This window comes from Euleptes europaea, unplaced genomic scaffold, assembly GCF_029931775.1.
Source record: "Euleptes europaea isolate rEulEur1 unplaced genomic scaffold, rEulEur1.hap1 H_1, whole genome shotgun sequence".
Classification (NCBI taxonomy): domain Eukaryota; kingdom Metazoa; phylum Chordata; class Lepidosauria; order Squamata; family Sphaerodactylidae; genus Euleptes; species Euleptes europaea.
In genome coordinates, this window is record NW_026612049.1 from 722,947 (window position 1) to 740,423 (window position 17,477).

At 37.1% G+C, this 17,477-nt stretch overlaps 1 protein-coding gene across 1 annotated transcript in view; it reads left to right on the top strand.

Moving 5' to 3' along the window:
* Window positions 1-2,817, top strand: part of LOC130492900 (palmitoyltransferase ZDHHC21-like) — a 42,818-nt gene extending 40,001 nt beyond the window's left edge. The window contains exons 7-8 of the mRNA XM_056866667.1: window positions 1,978-2,021; window positions 2,467-2,817. Coding sequence (XP_056722645.1) covers window positions 1,978-2,021; window positions 2,467-2,599 — 177 coding nt within the window. The 3' untranslated portion in view covers window positions 2,600-2,817. The remainder of the gene's footprint in view (window positions 1-1,977; window positions 2,022-2,466) is intronic.
* Window positions 2,818-17,477: the final 14,660 nt, after the last annotated feature.

The window sequence follows — 17,477 nt, forward strand, 5'->3', positions numbered from 1 at the left end:
GCTACCGTGTCTAATACAATACGCACTTCATAAATATACAAAAAGAACCATTCATACAGTTGTAACACACATACACAAAATCATCTCTAGGATGGTGGTGAATGGAAAAAGTTCAATAAAAGGTGCAGTTTCTCTCAAGATATGCTCAACAGTCTTCTGTATTCATTCCATGCAGGTAAGTAGAGGTAATAAATATTAATTCAGGAGGAATAACTTCATGGAGGATACAGCCGTTTCAAATTCTTGACAATTTGAATTCTTCATCAGTCCTTCAAGCATTTTCCTCTTATATTGCACATCTTGATAATAAATTACAAAATGCTGGATATAGTTCAATTTCCACGAAGGGTAACATTCACAAGTGTAGCCAGTTGAGCATATCTTGAGAGAAACTGCACCTTTTATTGAACTTTTTCCATTCATCACCATCCTAGAGATGATTTTGTGTATGTGTGTTACAACTGTATGAATGGTTCTTTTTGTATATTTATGAAGTGCGTATTGTATTAGACACGGTAGCATATAAATATTTGTTTGCACTTATAAGTATTCTTCGCTCCTGTACTGAGCATCTTTCAGTGTGGCATTGCAAGTCTGCTGTGGAAGGCTCCCCAATCCTTAGGAGCAGCTTTGGAAGGGGTGTGGATGTGAAGAGGAGGGGTTCCAGTAGGAATCAGCCTGGGGAAAGCCCCAGTGCATGTGCAGTGTTCCACATGTGGCCATTTGGATCCAAGCCTTGGATACTTTGATACATTTTTATAAACTTGTAATGAGGAAACGTTACCCACTGAATTCCTTAGATTCAATGTAAGTAACAAAGCAAAAAAATAGTTTTAAAGTATATACCTAAACAATTGTAATTGCCTGCTCCAATAGTGTTTATCACTGCTAGAAAATCTGAGAGACAGATTTCTGATTGACAGGAGTTGCAGAAAAAGTGAGCACGATAGAGAACATGCCTCTAAACTTCCCTTAGTACCTTTATATGAGGTGGTATAGAATGCATGGTGTTTGCTGCTTGCGTTGGATTTCATCAGACATTTACATCGAGTTATTTGTAGAAGATAACGGAACGCTGATAACAGAACATGAGTGGCAACATCTTGGCATTAGTAGGACACCATCTTTTGTCACTGCTATAAGGATTTCCACCCCCAAATGATCGTGCATTTTCTCCTTTTTGCAGCTGATAGTGCCAAAGGTTTGGGACCTATCAATAGATATAGGGGATTTTTGAGGGAGGTTGGCAGGTCATTGATGCTAATGGTAGTGGAAGATAAAATACAAATGGATGGGAGAGCTGGGTGGAACTGGTGTTTTAGAAGTGAGATCTGAATCCTTTCACATATTACTGTTTTGATTTTTAACTAGGGTCCCAGGAAACAAGCTGTAAGATCTATTCTGTTATCAGCAGCTGGCTTGCTAAGTTCCTTAGGTTGCTCTGATGCTCTTTTCACAGGATAAGTTCACTTCTACATGAAAGCAGATTCAGATTCCCACATCTGCTTGGCAGGCATAACTTGTGAGCAAGGCACATACTTGTTTTCATGGGGTTAGGTGCCAGAACTATTTAATCTTCAAAGAGTAATCACTGACTTCATTTCTCACTCTAGCCACAGTGTTCCACTGAAATAGCTATATTTTGAATATCAAGTACACTTTTGATGGTTAAATGGTTCAGGTTAAAAGAAAGAAAGGCATTGCTGCCATAATAATGGTGGGCTGAATGTTTTAATGCTTTACAAGCTTTCAGAGTACCAAGCTTGGGCAGCATATCAGTTCAAGTTATTAAAGCATGTGTATATTTTTCTGAATTTTGTTGTAATCTTTTCATTTTAGAAACAATCCTAAATCTTAAAAAACACTTTCGAATGCATATGGGGACTTTTTAAATATATAGCTTATACAGGAAGGTTTTTTTTTTTCATTTTCATCAGTGGAGGGAATATTGAATAGTTTTCCTTTTCTCCATAACAGGATACTACAAGTATAGAAAAACTGGCAAACTGTTGTGAAGAAATGTAAGTATCTCTGGTTGGGTATTACAAAAGACAGGCATGGTTGAATGCTATATATGTGAAGAAGCTAAGTTTTGCATGCCTTATTTTATAATGATTCATACAGCCCTTGCGTGCAAAATGGCTACAGATTATTCTGTCCTATCTAAAGCCATCAAAATTAGGCTTGCAAAGCACAGCCAGAAATAATTTTGTCCTGTTTTGTTGGCATTGTGTTGACCATGAGGATCATCTTAGGTTTAAGGCTGCCTTCCGTAGATACAGATGCATTCCATTCTTCTCATAGTCTCAGCTGCATGCCATTGTGAAAAGGAAACTGTGATTGTGGTGGCTGGGATGCAGTTCATCAGAGTCGAGTAATGAATCCCCAGCCAACCCTGTATTGTTCTAGTTGACTGAAGTGCACCATGGGAGTGCTGTCTTTCACTAATAATGCTGTCGTCTGTAGATCGAGACCACGAAAGCCATGGCAGCAGACCTTCTCAGAAGTTTTTGGCACTCGCTGGAAGATCCTGTGGTTTATTCCTTTCAGGCAAAGACGACCACTGCGAGTTCCCTACCACTTTGCCAATCACATCTAAACAGATGGATAGTGGGCACAGATGGGTCCTCCATGCTGGAAATGTGTTGCAGGTTTTGTGATAATAGAACTATGACAGTCCTCAAGTCAATTAAAATCTACCCACCAATCTTAGACATCACAATGTGCCCCAGGCTTTATTTTAATAATAATGATCTTGATTCCGTTGTGGGATTAAAGGACTTTTCACTGTTTAGTTTTAAAGTGTACTTACTTTCAAATAGCTTTTCAGAGAAATTATTTGAGGTTATTAACCAATACAATGATTGATGTGCAAATGTTATAAAATTTTTGTTTTGATACTGGTTAATAATAATGTTTTGGTAGAAACACTGGCATTTACACTGTCAAATAGGTTTGAAAAGTGTCTTCTCTGCCTTTAATTTTTTATTCTTTTTAAAAATCAATAATACTTTCTGGATTACTCTGCTAATCTGGTTTAAAATCTGCTATGCTTTCCTTTATTTATGATGCATTATATTAATTGAACAGTTCACCACTTGGAAAAGGTGACATTTTAATGGTATTTTTTAAATCAAGGGCAAGTTTTTGTCTTATGTACTCAGTTTTATAAAATTTTGTTTTTATTATTCTTGTGTCAAAATAGAAACAACAACAACAAAACCCACAGTTTGAGTGGATAGCCTAAAAAGGGGGGGGGATATTGCTATAGAAGTTCCTTTCCTTCTCTTTGTAAATGCAATAATTCAACTATAGCCTTATGTGGTATATGTCTCTTAGAAATGCATACATTAAAACAACAGGACATGATCCAGCCAAAGTTAAGCAGTTTGAATCCCAGTTATTTCAGTGTAAGAGTTTAAAACACGTATGGAAAGCTGCAATGTTTACTACCTGGCGAGCACTAAAATCCATTGAATGCAGCAGGACATTTCTGAATATAAAGAAATAGAACGGGGCTGCAAATTGTTTCCCCCAAAATCAGTTATACTTGAAATCTCTTAACTTTGGCTGGATCATGTCAAAGGTTTCACTAATCACTGTAATGTGTCTGGTATACAAAATAATGTGTTGTCTCTATAGTAATTCTTGTTTTGTATAGTCACTCCTAGAAATATTTAAAATTTAAATTCCAGGTGTTTATATAATGGGTAATATATGTGGGACACATTTTTAAAATAGTATTTATATACTGAATATGGTTGTTAATGATAAGCATTAGCTACCATGTATAAGACTGTTCTAACTAATACATTCAGGATGTTGAAAGTGAGAAGAAGCAGGCATGCCCACGTGATTTGATTAGAGCTTGTCAAATGGTAAACTGAATCGTAAATATGGGATGGTTTTGATTAATGATGTATATCAATTATTTATATAGAAGTATAAATCTAGGAAGAAACTCTCCATTCAAGGCATGCATGCTATTTAAAACAGTTACTTGAAGGCAAACCAAACAGCATCTGACCAATGACCCAGTTTTATGAGTCACTGTACAAGAACAGTAGCTGACAAAATCAGATGGTAATTGGTCAGTGCTGGTGCAAGGACAGTATGGTATGATTCCAGTTTTCCGGATAACACAGAAAGCAACTGTATCTATGGTATCTATGTTTGTTCTAGCTTGTGTTCCTTCCTTTGTGTTCTACAGCTGTTTCCCTCAAGTGTTGCCATACAGGAAGTGCACGGTTGCACTTCCTATAACTGGAGTGGTGTAATAGTTTGAGTGTCATACTAGGACCTGGAACACTTAGTTTTAAATCCTCATTCAGCCAAGAAACTCACTGAGCATTCTCTCTTTCTCAGTTTGACTCCTCTCACAAGATTGTTTTGAGGTTAAGTGGGGAGAGGAGCCATGTATACTGCCCAGAGCTTCTTGGAGGAATGATGGGATTAAAAACATGATAGATTTTGTGCCTACAAGAGCTGCATGTGCCAGCCATATGTAACAATGGGGCTGGTAGGTTTAAGGAGTGATTTGTGGGAGAGATTTGTCAAGCAGGGCAAAGCTGATTGATCTATCTGTTCATATGCTAGCTCTGCATTTAGGACTGAATGAAATGTGATGCTTCTCTGGACAAAGCACTTCCTGTGTAGCACTCCATCCTGCTGTTGCCACATATAAAAGGTGCTTATCAGAGCACTGGCCCATTTCAACATACCAGCAATCTGTGGCCCATGCTGTGCTGGTATGCAAATGCTACATGCATATAAAATGGCACATGAAATAAGTTGCCGAAACATCACTTTTAAACCATGCCTTAGTTACAGTGGTACATGTCATTCATATATGCTGTGCAATAAACCCAAATCTATAATCATCAGCTTGCCTAGTACCCATCTGATTATACAGAAATAGGGAATTTGGATAGTCGATGTATTCATTACAAGCTATCTTTCTCCTCACTAACCCAATTAAAATATAGTCAGTTGTTGCTAAAAGAGATCTGTCAGGTGTTTAATTTGTAGAGCCAGCATTGCCCTGGCCTTGTCACATTTCTCCCAGAACTCTCTCAGCCCCACCTGCCTCACAAGGTGTCTGTTGTGGGGAGGGGAAGGGAAGGGAAGGCTTTGAGACTCCTTAACGGTAGAGAAAAGCGGGGTATACAAACCAACTTTCTTCTTCATCTATAAAGCTATAAATTATGGTCATTAGTAAATAGTTTTCAAACAGGAAGAGCCTACATTTACAAGTGCTTATTGGGCAATGGTCCTTTTTTTGCTACCAACAAATGTTCTACCCTCTTCGCTAAAACACTGGAATTGGTATTTCTACATTCCACACCATGTTTTTTGCATAGTTAGGCATTAATGTCAATGAGCATCAGATTCACATCGTGTTCCTCCTCCCTACTCTTGTGCTTTCCAAATTCCCTCCTATGCTTTTTGGTCATTGGCAACCATTGTTTTCATTACCTGTGAACTGGGCAGAACACGGTATGTTGGTTTAAAAGTAATGGCAAATTACGATATGCTGAAAACCAGGAAATACAGGAAGGAGATGGAGTTCACATGGTGAAGGATAGAAAAGAAGGAAAAGGAAGGCATTCAGAAGCCAGAGCCTGCCTTGTAATGCTAAATGATGGTTTGGTTTTGCGTATGATCCAAGACTTTGTGACTCCGTAGTTTAGTCCATGTTTTGCAGTATTGTTCTCCTGGTATCAAGAGTTTCTGTACTTAGTGTAGCATGGATAAAATGGGACTTTTGGAAAAACCATTGATTTGCTTTATGCTATTTGATTAGGCAAAGTGATAAGGGTACAAGTCTTCTGAAGGTCATCGAAGTCGTTGGGGAGTTTTGGAACCAATGGTTTTCTTTCAAAGGTACATAGTTGTTTCTTTAGTATTTGGCTAGAATTTCTTGTGAACCTGATTTTATAATCTCATTTAACACATTGTTAAAAATGAATCAGAACAGCTTGTGTAAGGGTTAATGTTCATCACTAATATTTATTTTAAATACAAAATTCAAAACAGTGATAGCACTTGAAGTTCAGCTCTTATCACATGAACTGTTTACTGCTTTCTCGTTAATTGCCTGGTGCATCCTCTGCCATGCTGTAGGTGAGGTGAGTAAAATGTAGTCAAAACATGCCTTTTGCAAGTTAAATAATTCTCCTGAAAGTTGTGACATGCTGTAAGAGTTTGAGAGATCTCTCCTTCTGTTGTTCCCAAAGTGCCCTCTCTTGGTTAACTTATGTAATGACATTGACACCACACCTAAAGTAAAAGTGCTATTCTGATTCAGACAGGATTCACTGTTTCTTACTCCCTTTCCTATTGATAGCTAGTCCACTGGGGAGAGGAAGGGAAGGAGATTGTAAGCTGGTTTGATTCTCCTTTTAAAACGTAGAGAAAGTCGACATATAAAAACCAACTCTTCTTCTTCTTGTGAGGATAAAATGGAGGAAGGAAGAACCATATATGCTGCTCTAAGTTTCCTGAAGGAAGGCTGAATAAAACACTGTGGGAGCTAGGAGTCACTGCTAGACCTTTGGTACTGATCAGTGATTGAGGTCTTGTTTTGTTAGTGGTAGTCATGCCCTGACCTGGACGGCCCAGGTTAGTCCAATCTCATCAGATCTCTGAGTCTGAAGTTACGAAGGGTCTGCTCTGATTAGTACTTGGATGGGAGACCACCAAGGAAGTCCAGGGTCAAGCCACAGAGGCAGCCAATGGCAAACCACCTCTAAACATCTCTTGCCTTGAAAATCCCACCCTGAATCTGTGTTGGAATGTGGACCATCGCACATATACCACAGCCTAATAGGCAGGCTGCTGAATTGCAGAACTCTTTGTGCATTTGGGCAGCCTGTGTGCAAGGCAAGCACTATGTGTTTTTCATCCAGACAGTTAATTACAGCAGATACATGAAGCAGCCCCTATCTAAGTTTCAATGTAGTTGGTGCATATATATCCTCCCACACACACCCTCCAATGTACTTTGCACAGCCTAGTCCAATCTATTGTAATCCTTTGTTAACATTACCACATCAATGTGGCAAACAGCTGATTCCTTTCCATTTATTCAGCAGTCTTTAGTGGGACATGCATTAAAATGTACATTAAACCATAGTCCAATTTATAAATGCTAGCAAATTTAACAAGCAAGTTTGTTTATGATTGGAATTTGCTATGAACAGAGATGCAGAAATGGTTGTGCCCTTAACCATCGCCATGAGTAGTGAAAATAACTCATTCGCATTTCTAATGAATGACATGAGACATAGTTGGAACTAGAAACAGCATTTCAGTCTTTGAAAAGATTTGATGGTTCTGAACTTTGTGATGAGAGTGCTCATGAAGAGTTAATCTAAGGTATAGTCTATGGGTTGGATCCAGACTAAATTTTGCAATGGCAGAATGTAACTTTTCTCCCACTGCAGCCTACTGATCTCCATGAAATGCTGCTCCTAGGGGATAGAAGACCTCAAGGAATTAGATGGGAGGGCGGCTATAGTGGGAAAGAGGAATCAGTGGAAATTGTCAATTTAGTTTGGATTCAGCTGTATCTTTATGGCCACTTTTCCATACACATTCCTACTGTTTGAATGGCATTTTGGTAGCAAAGCTGAGAATTTCACCAAAGAAACTGGTTAGTTTTCTGTGAGTATTTTTTAATTTTGAACTTCTCTTGAATTAATTTAAGCATTGATGTGTAAACAGCTGTAGCACTTCGAGCTCCACTGCCACTAATTCATGATGTGAATTCATGAATTTTTCTCCCAGCTCCAAATATCTTCTCTTACCCTGTAGATGTAGTTGCTGTAGTTTTGTATATCCTCCATATAATAAAATTGGTTTTTGTTTTGGTGGTTTTTAATCTATGATAGAATTTTTCTGTATATATTTTTTATTGTTTTTATGGTGTTCTGGTTGATGTTAGCTGCCCTGAGCCCGGCTTCGGCCGGGATAGAGGGCAGGATACAAATCCATAAATAAATACAAGAATTGTTTTAACATTGCGTTTAGGATATTAATGTTGTCCTCTTGTATTAGCCCAAGGGCCCTCATGGTAGATCCTTTGCAGACCATAGGAGTAGACAACAAAATCTTAATCTTATTGGGAGCTATTTTGGAGCATTGGGTTTGGAAAGATAGGCTCTATTCAGACTTGAGCCATGGACATATTGCACATGCTGCCTGATTCTGTGTGTGGTTCTTCAGAAATAAGTCCTATTCAATTCTGTGCCATTTGCTTCCCATTAAAGCACTGTATCCTTAGATTCCTGTCTTTAATACAAGAATCATTGCTACCTACCTCACATGTCTGTAGTGAGACAGATAAGATTAGGATTACAAAGCCATTTACATAATAAAAGTGCTATGTAATTTATTAAAATCATCTTTAATTTGGTCAGCTCATGGGAATTCAATGGAAGCATGAAAATTGGCTGCAAAAATCTGGGGCACTGCAAATTTCTTTTGTCAGCATAATCAATAATGCTCCTTCCGTTTAGAAAAGCAAGCAAAACGGGTTAGTACAAACAAGGCATTTTTAAAAATTCTGTGGTATGCAGAAGAATTTTTAATATAGTAAATCAGATTAACGCTTCCTGCATTAGGAATATTTAATTCAATTGTGCAGAGATTATTAAACAGACAGTGCAGAGATTATTAAAGCAAACGGTGCTTAATGGCAATAAGATACTTGCAGGTAAAGGGTATCACTGCTGAAAATAATTGTGATATTAGGCTTTTCAATTAAATGTAACAGTTAGCATTGAAACTGATTTAAAAGTTTCACTTTTGTTTCCAAGATTTGGCTACTTATGAAATGGAGCAAATTGGAAATCAATATGTTGTTCATGTCGCAACCTTACACAGTTATAGCTACTCTACTGTCAATCTGGCAATAAGTATTTCAATAGCTATGTAAGCATTGCAGTTCAGGCTGAAAATAGAACAAAGTAATACAAAAAGAAAAGTACTAGTTAACAAAACTAAACATTTTGGGTATAGTCCAGTTTAATTAAAACTATTGGGAGTTTGGCAGTCGCCTTAAATGACATTTGAACTGTGTCTTTTGACTTTAAAAGGCAGGTTGCTTTGAACAGGCTATTTAAACGTGTAGTTAATCCCATTAGGATTGCTACCCTGTGCACAAGTTTGTGGAAGTGAGTCCCATTGGCTTCAGACGGAACAGCTTCCCATTAAACCTGGATAGGATGTGGCTGTAATTTGTACTTTAAGTAAGTGACCACATGCTTTCCATGCATCTTTTTGCCTGTTTCTGCAAACCTAGCAGTTGTCAAGCAGCATAACCTTTATATGGTCTTTGAAAACTTGAAGTCAATAAAACGGTAATTGTCTTGTATAGGAAAGACAAAAAACTTATCAACAGTGAATGATTTTACCTATAATTCCCCATGTAAATTTAGGAATTGGTGAATTTAGAGGAAAGGTTTGATTCCAGTAAGTTTTCTTTGAGCATACAAGAACTGTGATCTCTAGCATGACAAATCCAAAGTTTAAGAGCTATAGCTAGGTTCTTCTGACAAGCAGCTCTCTAAACAAAATATGTACATGTAGTGTTAGTAGTTGCTGAATTTAAGATGATCCAGCATTTGATTTTGAAGGCCAAGGGCTAGAATCTGGCTTTTGAAGGATGGTTACAGGTTTGGAAGTCTGGGAGTGAAAGTGTTTTGGGTCTATTGAAGTAGCCTGTACCTATTAATTTGAGAAATATGCTTGACCATTCTTCCCAACTTTATTTTCCCATAGCCCTCGCTTGGAAAAAGCTATGTGTAAGAATCCTTTATGGTTCATTCAGATGGCATGTCTCTGTGATTCCTGCAAGTCCATAGCCAACCAAAACCATGACTAGCCACTTCATTGTAGTCCCATAGTTATTCTGTTAGTCTTGACAACCTATTGCGGCATTATCTGGGGCAACTTTCAACAGAGAACTATTCCATGGAATAGTTCTCTGGCAATAATTGCTTTTGCCTGAAACCCAAACTTTATCATAGGACATAGTCAAAAATGCCCTGGGAAAAAATTACAGGTAGTACTGATAGGCCAATAGATGTAATCATGTCTCTGTTATGCCTACTGCAGCTCCACTGCCTTCCACATGGTCATTCATACATGTATAAATGCTATCAGGATGTAATGTAAAAATATTATTCTCAAAGTATTCAGAAGGTAGGTATTTGGGGGGGCACTGTACTTAACATACTTGAAGTGGGTTTTTTTCTGAATTTACTTGAATTGATATTTTTCCTGCTTTGCTATATTAAAGGACTCTCTCTTCAGAACAGTTTTAAACCCAAGTGCCATAATAAAGTTTATGCTGTAGTGGCACATACAGTTTTTTTGTAAAAAGGCATTCAAAATTTTACAGCGTACTTAAAATGAAGTGTCCTCTTCATTTTCCTCTTCCTTTGGTTGTACCTAGATTACTTCCACTAATACTGCAGAATTGTTTACACTTGGCCTTGTGAAGATGTCTAGTGCTTGTAGTTATCTAATAAAGGATAATCGGAGAATGATATGTGCTACAATTAAGATATGTGAATGTGTGGATAGTATCAAATTGGGGGACCCTTGCTGTGCTGTATTGTATGGTAAAATCCCAAATTAATATGTGTGTCTACCTTATAATCAATATTTTTGTATTAATGTTGGCTCTTTTGTTTATGTAATGGTGCTTATTCATATTTATTTTCCTTTATAAATTGTTTAATGAGTGATCTTTTTTTTACTTCCATTATGAGACAATGTTTACTGTATTTTTGGAAATATTATTTTCAAATGCATATGAACAATTGGATGTACATTTTCCCTTTCTTAAAAAAATTAGTATTCTGTGTGTCCATGGAAAAGCTGCAAATATCCCTTAGTTATCAAAAGGATTGCTAGGGAGAAGGAAATGAGGAAAATATCCACGATGGCCACTGCTAATGGATCGCTGGATGCAACCCAACATTTCTAGCTGTTTTATTAATCATATTTTTTTCTAATTGTGCTTTATTATGACACTTGAATTCACAAACCACAGTTTGTTGAGGATTGCTGCTGCTTGTAGCCACTTGCCCACAGATATGGCAATATATGGAAGATACCTTTTCTGCAGGCAAGTGAAAGAGAACAAAGAAGCAGATGAACCAGAGTTTACAGGAAACTTATCATTCTTATTTGTTGTATGATGGGCTTACCCGAGTTTGTTGTGCAAAACATGGTTTAAATAGTTCCTGATTTGTCAGGACAACTGAATGCAGCCTGATCCTAAAATGTCCTGAATACCTACATCCAGAAAGAACATACTCTTAATTTAAATGTACCAAATGTGTGGCTGTGGTAGCATTTACAAAATATTACCATGCTGAAATAAATATGATCACAAAATGGCACAGTATTTTGTCACCTTTTTTTCTTTGCCAGTACCAGTTTCACTCATTCTAAGAATTGCTTCATACAGAATGAATTTCATATAGAAATATAACATATTGCATGCTCAAGATCATGTAACTGACTACTGTAGAATACCAGATTTTACATCAGGTGGACGTTTGGTATGATCCAGTAAGTCAACTTGTAAATTCTTAGATTCTGTGTACTCTGTGAGTATATTCTTATGTGTGATGGGGCCTGAAACTTGCTGACGGAGATTCTCCTGGCAAAACGTACATCTGCACTCAAAATACATAACAATGTGTAATGGGGACAGAGAAGTTCTGACATAAAAGAGATGTCCAGTTAGGATTTTTGTTTCATGTGAAGCAGCTATACCTTTTCCAGTTTAAAATACTGTTGACCTTTATTGATGCTTTTGGTATTTTTTAAATGTGAAAAGCTTAGGTCACATTTTTGTCTGTTTAATATGTTCCCTGTTCCCATATATGTCTATAGCTTCTGCAGTGTTTCTTTATGAGCGTCTCCCTGTTTTCATGTATTCAACAATATTAGAGGTTGAAAATTCATTTTGAGAAGCTGCCAGGTAGTACAGATGAACAAATGCATGCTAACACTGCTGTAGGCTGACCAATTACCCATATGAGCAGCAATTATATTAGCGTGCAAAGGCAATTGGAGGGAAAATTGGGCCCTCTGGACATCCAGCTGAGTAAACAAGCTTAAGGAAGGATGTGTTAGTTTGAATAAAACACGGATAAGTTAATTTCTTTTTAAAAAACAGACCTGAACTTATAAGACAGCACATTCTTTGTGTGCTCATTTCAAAACATTTTTCTGATTAGCTTTCCTTTTCCAAAACTTCCCCTTTGTTAAAGTATTGATTTGTGATTAGACATGATCCCATGTATTCATGCATTTGGAGATATTGATAATCTTAGTGGTTAATATGTACTACCTGGAACCTGGTAACAGCTCCCAGTGCTAGCCTTCTGTCCAGTGCGGGTAATATTCTTCCCCATTTTCTTGGGCTTAGTAGGTTTGACCAAGATGTATGAGAAATCTGTAATGTAAATGGGCAGGTGCTGCAGAGAAATTGTCCCTCTCACACAACTTTTACGTAGAGGATAAATCAGCATTTCATGTGGCATAATTTTGATACCAAGAGAAGTGTTCCAGGGTGAATGAAATGTCACCCTCATTGAATACTATTAACTTTGTAGTTAATTGGGATTAGAAAGATCTAATATTGCCTATCATCAAGATACTATTTCTTGATCTGTCCCACAGAATGTAACACATGGAATAAATAAAATGCTGCCTTTCACTTGTGCATCTATTTTTAAAAAATATTCTTTTTATTCAGTTTTCAAAGAAACACACACATTAAGGAACATACATTGAATAATGACACACACAAAACAAAAGGTTCCAACCCATCAATCAAATAATCTTGATATTTTTAACAGTACCCATTCAAAAACATACTACCTCAACTAATAATTCAATTCGGCCCTTAATATTATACCCATTTAAATATATATTTAACTTGTCTTTCTTGTTAGCTTCGTTCTCTAGCTTAAACCTTAGGTAATTTGTCCTATTTCTGTGTATCTTTGTGCTTTTCTATTTCAAATTTTGCCTTGGTTTATGTTTTTTGTAGCTTCTGTAGCCTTACATATTGACAGTCATTCATTTATGTTATATAGATTGTTAACCAATAGTAGACTCTTTTTAATCCTTTATCTTAGAGAGATCTTGCCAGAAATTGATAAAAAGACTTCCATTTTTCTTGGTGATATTCTCGTGTCTTATCCGCCAGGTAGTCTGTCAGTTTTGCCATTGTTATGTAGTCCAAGGATTTTTCCAATCATGTTTGCATATCTGGTATAGTCTCTGTCTTCCAGGTAGATGCTATTGTTGTCCTTGCTGCTGTTACTAAATATTTAATCAAATCATGGTGCTCATTTTTTATATCGTCGGGCACTTTATTCAAAAGAAATCGTTTCGGGTCAAAGTCTATATGTCTTCCCAAGATTTTTTCGATATTTTTATGAATTTCTTTCCAAAAGTTTTGAATTCCATCGCATGTCCACCATCTGTGATAAAAAGTGCCTCTAGATTTGTGGCACTTCCAACATAATCCAGAGGCTGTTTTATTCATATTCTGGATGTCACTTGGGGTACCACCTATGAAACATTTTAAGCCAATTTTCTTGTATATTTTGTATACTTTGACAGATGGTAAATTTTAGACCTTTTTGGCAGAGATACTCCCAGTCTTTTAGTGGTATATTTTCATTGAAGTTCTCCATCCATTTGACTTGGCATATTTTTATCTGCTCCATCTCAGTGTCGTATGTCTGTTTTACCTAACAGGTGGTCCTTCGATTTCTTTATTAATTTTTCAAAATCTGTTTCTTCCTTTAATTTTCCTCTTATTGTACAGTCTTTTTTTAACCTTGATATTAACTGATGATATGTAAACTAGTTTAGGTTAGGAAAATCTTCTTGCATTTCTTGTAGTGTCTTAATTTTACCTTGGACATTTATTAGATCTAGATATTTGATGTTACCAAATTTTAGTCTTTCAGTATTACTTCCATAAGCATTAAATGGAGCCATCAGTAATGCGGGGGAGGGGCTTATTCTTGGTTTATATTTTTGCCAAATCTTGATCAGACTTTCACCAATTGGATGTATATGGACTTGATTTAAATCTTTTGCTACGTTTTTGCCCCAGAGTAGATGATGAAGTCCACACTGCAGTTCGGCATGTTCCACTTTTATCAGTCTGTCACTTGGATGTAGTATCCAATCTGATATCCAGACTAGACCTGCTGCATGGTAATAAAGTTTTAGATTTGGCATTGCCAAACCCCCTCTTTTTTTTTCATCTTCCATGATTTTAAATTTAATACAAGGCTTCTTCCCTCCCCACACAAATTTGTTTATTTTACGTTGCCAGCTATTTATGACCTTATCATTTATTCTTTTGGGAATTGTTTGAAATAGAAAGGTCAATCAGGGAAGGACATTCATCTTTGTAACTGCAATTCTTCCCAACCAAGAGATTTTTAATTTAGGCCATCTTAACAGATCCTTTTCTATTTTGTCAGATACTGCTTCATAATTAAGTTTGAATATATCAGTACTTTTTTGGGGGATATGTATCCCCAAATATTTTATTGGTTCATTGGTTATCTTACAACCCGTCTTTTCAGCAATTTTCGACTCTTCTTCCATGGACATATGTTCTAAGAAGATTTTTGTTTTGGTTCTGTTAAGTTTATAACCTGACAGCAATCCATAATACTGTATGTCTTCTATCAGCATGTCAATTCCTTTTTGTGGTTCAGCAATAGTTAGGACATTGTCGGCGTAGCCTCTAAATGTGTTGTCTCTATAGTAAAGTATGCATTTCTAAATGTCCTTCTAACTATTACTTGTGCATCTATTGGTGTTCAAAATCTCCAAGCTTTTAAACTCCAGAGTTCTTCAGGTATGAGTGTTCCAAACAAAAGCAAAATGTAACATATATTTCAGCTTTGGCAAGGCTGTTTTGAAAAGAATTGGCTTTCCAAGAAGAATAGACACAGAATAAAGGCAGTCAATGGCAAAACATTTCTGAACAACTCTTGCCTTGAAAACCCTATGAGGGATTTCCATAAGTTGATTGTGACTTGATGGGAAAATAAAATGATAGTTTGTTTATCAGGAAAGCACTTCCATCAAAGTTTCAAACTGGGTTGCTTCTGAGAATTGCTAATTTCTTGTCAGGTGCATTGAGCACAAAATAGCTCTAGTCTTCCACTCCAGGCTGGCTGTTTAGATATGTTGAAGGAAGCTCAAGTTTTGGATGTGCTTGTAGAACCACCATTAATGCTGGATTCACAAGAAGCAGCTGTGGTCAGGGGTGCTTTTACTAATGTTGGTGCACCACAGCTGCATCCATTCTTGGAGAAAGCTAATCTGACTACTTTCATACATGTCTTGGTTATATCCAGATTAGATTACTGTAATGTTGTCTACATGGGTCTTTAGAAAGTGTTCAATAGGGTTGTGCATATCGATAAACCCAAACCAAAAATAAACCTGAAATTAGCTGTTTCAGCAATATTCAGGTTTCAGTTTTACTGAATACCAAAACCTGGGAATAAAGCCAAAGCCAATAGGCATTCAGCTTTTTTCGGCTTCGGCTTTCCCCAGGCTTTTTCCTATGGGAATTTTTTTAATGAGCTCTGGGGAGGCATTTTTGGATGTACAGTTCCCAAATTTTCAGGGTAGCTTCGAACCCTGAAGTTTAGTGAAGATTGCATCAGGGGATCCGATTTAATGGGGTCCTGAAGGGGTTGCCCCCCCTTCTCCATACATTGTAAACTTTACCAAATCTTTGCACAATCCTAGTGTTTGGGAACTTCAGTTGGTCCAAAATGTGTCCGGAGAGTACAGTATCCTTTGAGATCCCACATTTGAATTTTCACATGAGGTCTGATCTCTGCTTTTGCCCATCTGAAGTATTATTGGTGGGTATATCAGACAGAAACTTTAAAGTGGTGATGTCCCAGACTTTGGAGCCCTAGCCCACTCTTGGGGAGTTCATTGTGCCCCCCCCAAATTCATTTGCAGGCAACAGCTGAATACATATAACTGAAAGATTTGTTTGGATGCTTGTCCATATGTTAGAAAAATACCACTACCTGAACACAGAAAGCGTGTTAGGAAGTAAAGTGAGCTAGAAGCTACCCTGGCATGCTAGTTTTCAATGTGCAGTTATTTTTGTATGAGAGATGAGTTAAAATAAGCATTTCCCCTCAACTGCAGTCTGATGAGATATATAGAATAGAAAGAAGTAGCTATATAATCCACCATGGCCGATTATGCACGTTTAAGGTTGAAACGGGGCTGAGCCGAAAAGGAATGAGGTAACGTGCATTTTCAAAAACTTGATCCTGGCTGAAAGAGGGAATAAAGGAGGCTATACCGACCATACATAACTGTCTTATATGAAGTATCATGTGATTATGTAGCTTGACTCTAAGATGATCTACTTTTACTGCTGCATGAACTATGGAATATATCCAACAACCCCTGTCAAACATCATGCCCACTAGTCAGTAGTTTAGCTTTCAAGGCAACCCAGCACTTTGGTCACTTTGATGCTACAGCTGCTGTGCTTTTTATTTCCTGGACCTATACACTATCTGACCTGGGTTTACTGTAATATCACTACTGATGCATATTCCACACCTGCATTTGCTGTCTTGGCTCCTGATCATTCTTGATAGGGGCTGTTTGTCACCGCTTGTCATTAGGCAACCCTCAAAACCCAGATATATAAGATCTCTAAATTATGAAGTTTAATTATTTCTTTTGCTGTTGTCTTACAAAACATCTGCACTGACTCCTGTGGCTCCCTTCCACTAAATTGCATCCGGTGACTCCATTCTACAATCTTCTTCCAACACAGACTTGATTCAACAAATAAAGACTTTTATCCATCATAGAAAGCTTTTCTCTATCCCAAATAGAGAGAGAGAAAGAGAGAAGTCGTCATTCTCCATTGGAGGAAGTCTTTTTCCCTTGAAGGAAAACTTAGCAGAAGAGAGTCATGGGATCCAGCTTAAGTGGAAAGGAGACAGAGAATACAAGCCTCTATTTCTGCTTTCAAAATGTATTTGTACTAGACATCCTTCTTTAGAGATTTCACTACCCACAGAATGCTTGCATTCTTATATTCATAAAATCCAGTCCTCACACCACAGCGTAATCAATGATGGTAATATTTCCTCTGTTTGCCTTTCCTGTTATTCCTTTCTAATATACTGAAGTCTTCAAAATTTTATGTTGCTTTGTAAAACATTTTTTCTAGCACTTTCAAAATATTGCCCATTAAGTTTTAAAGCAACATCCTAAAAAGGTATGTTATGCTTTTTAAAGAATTATATCATGCTTCAGTAATCCCTGTCACTAGTGGTTTATCAGAATCACCTAAGTAAACAAATGCTTGTAGGTTATGCATAGTAAGTTCTGATTGATGGCTATATTGCTTGCAAAGGAAA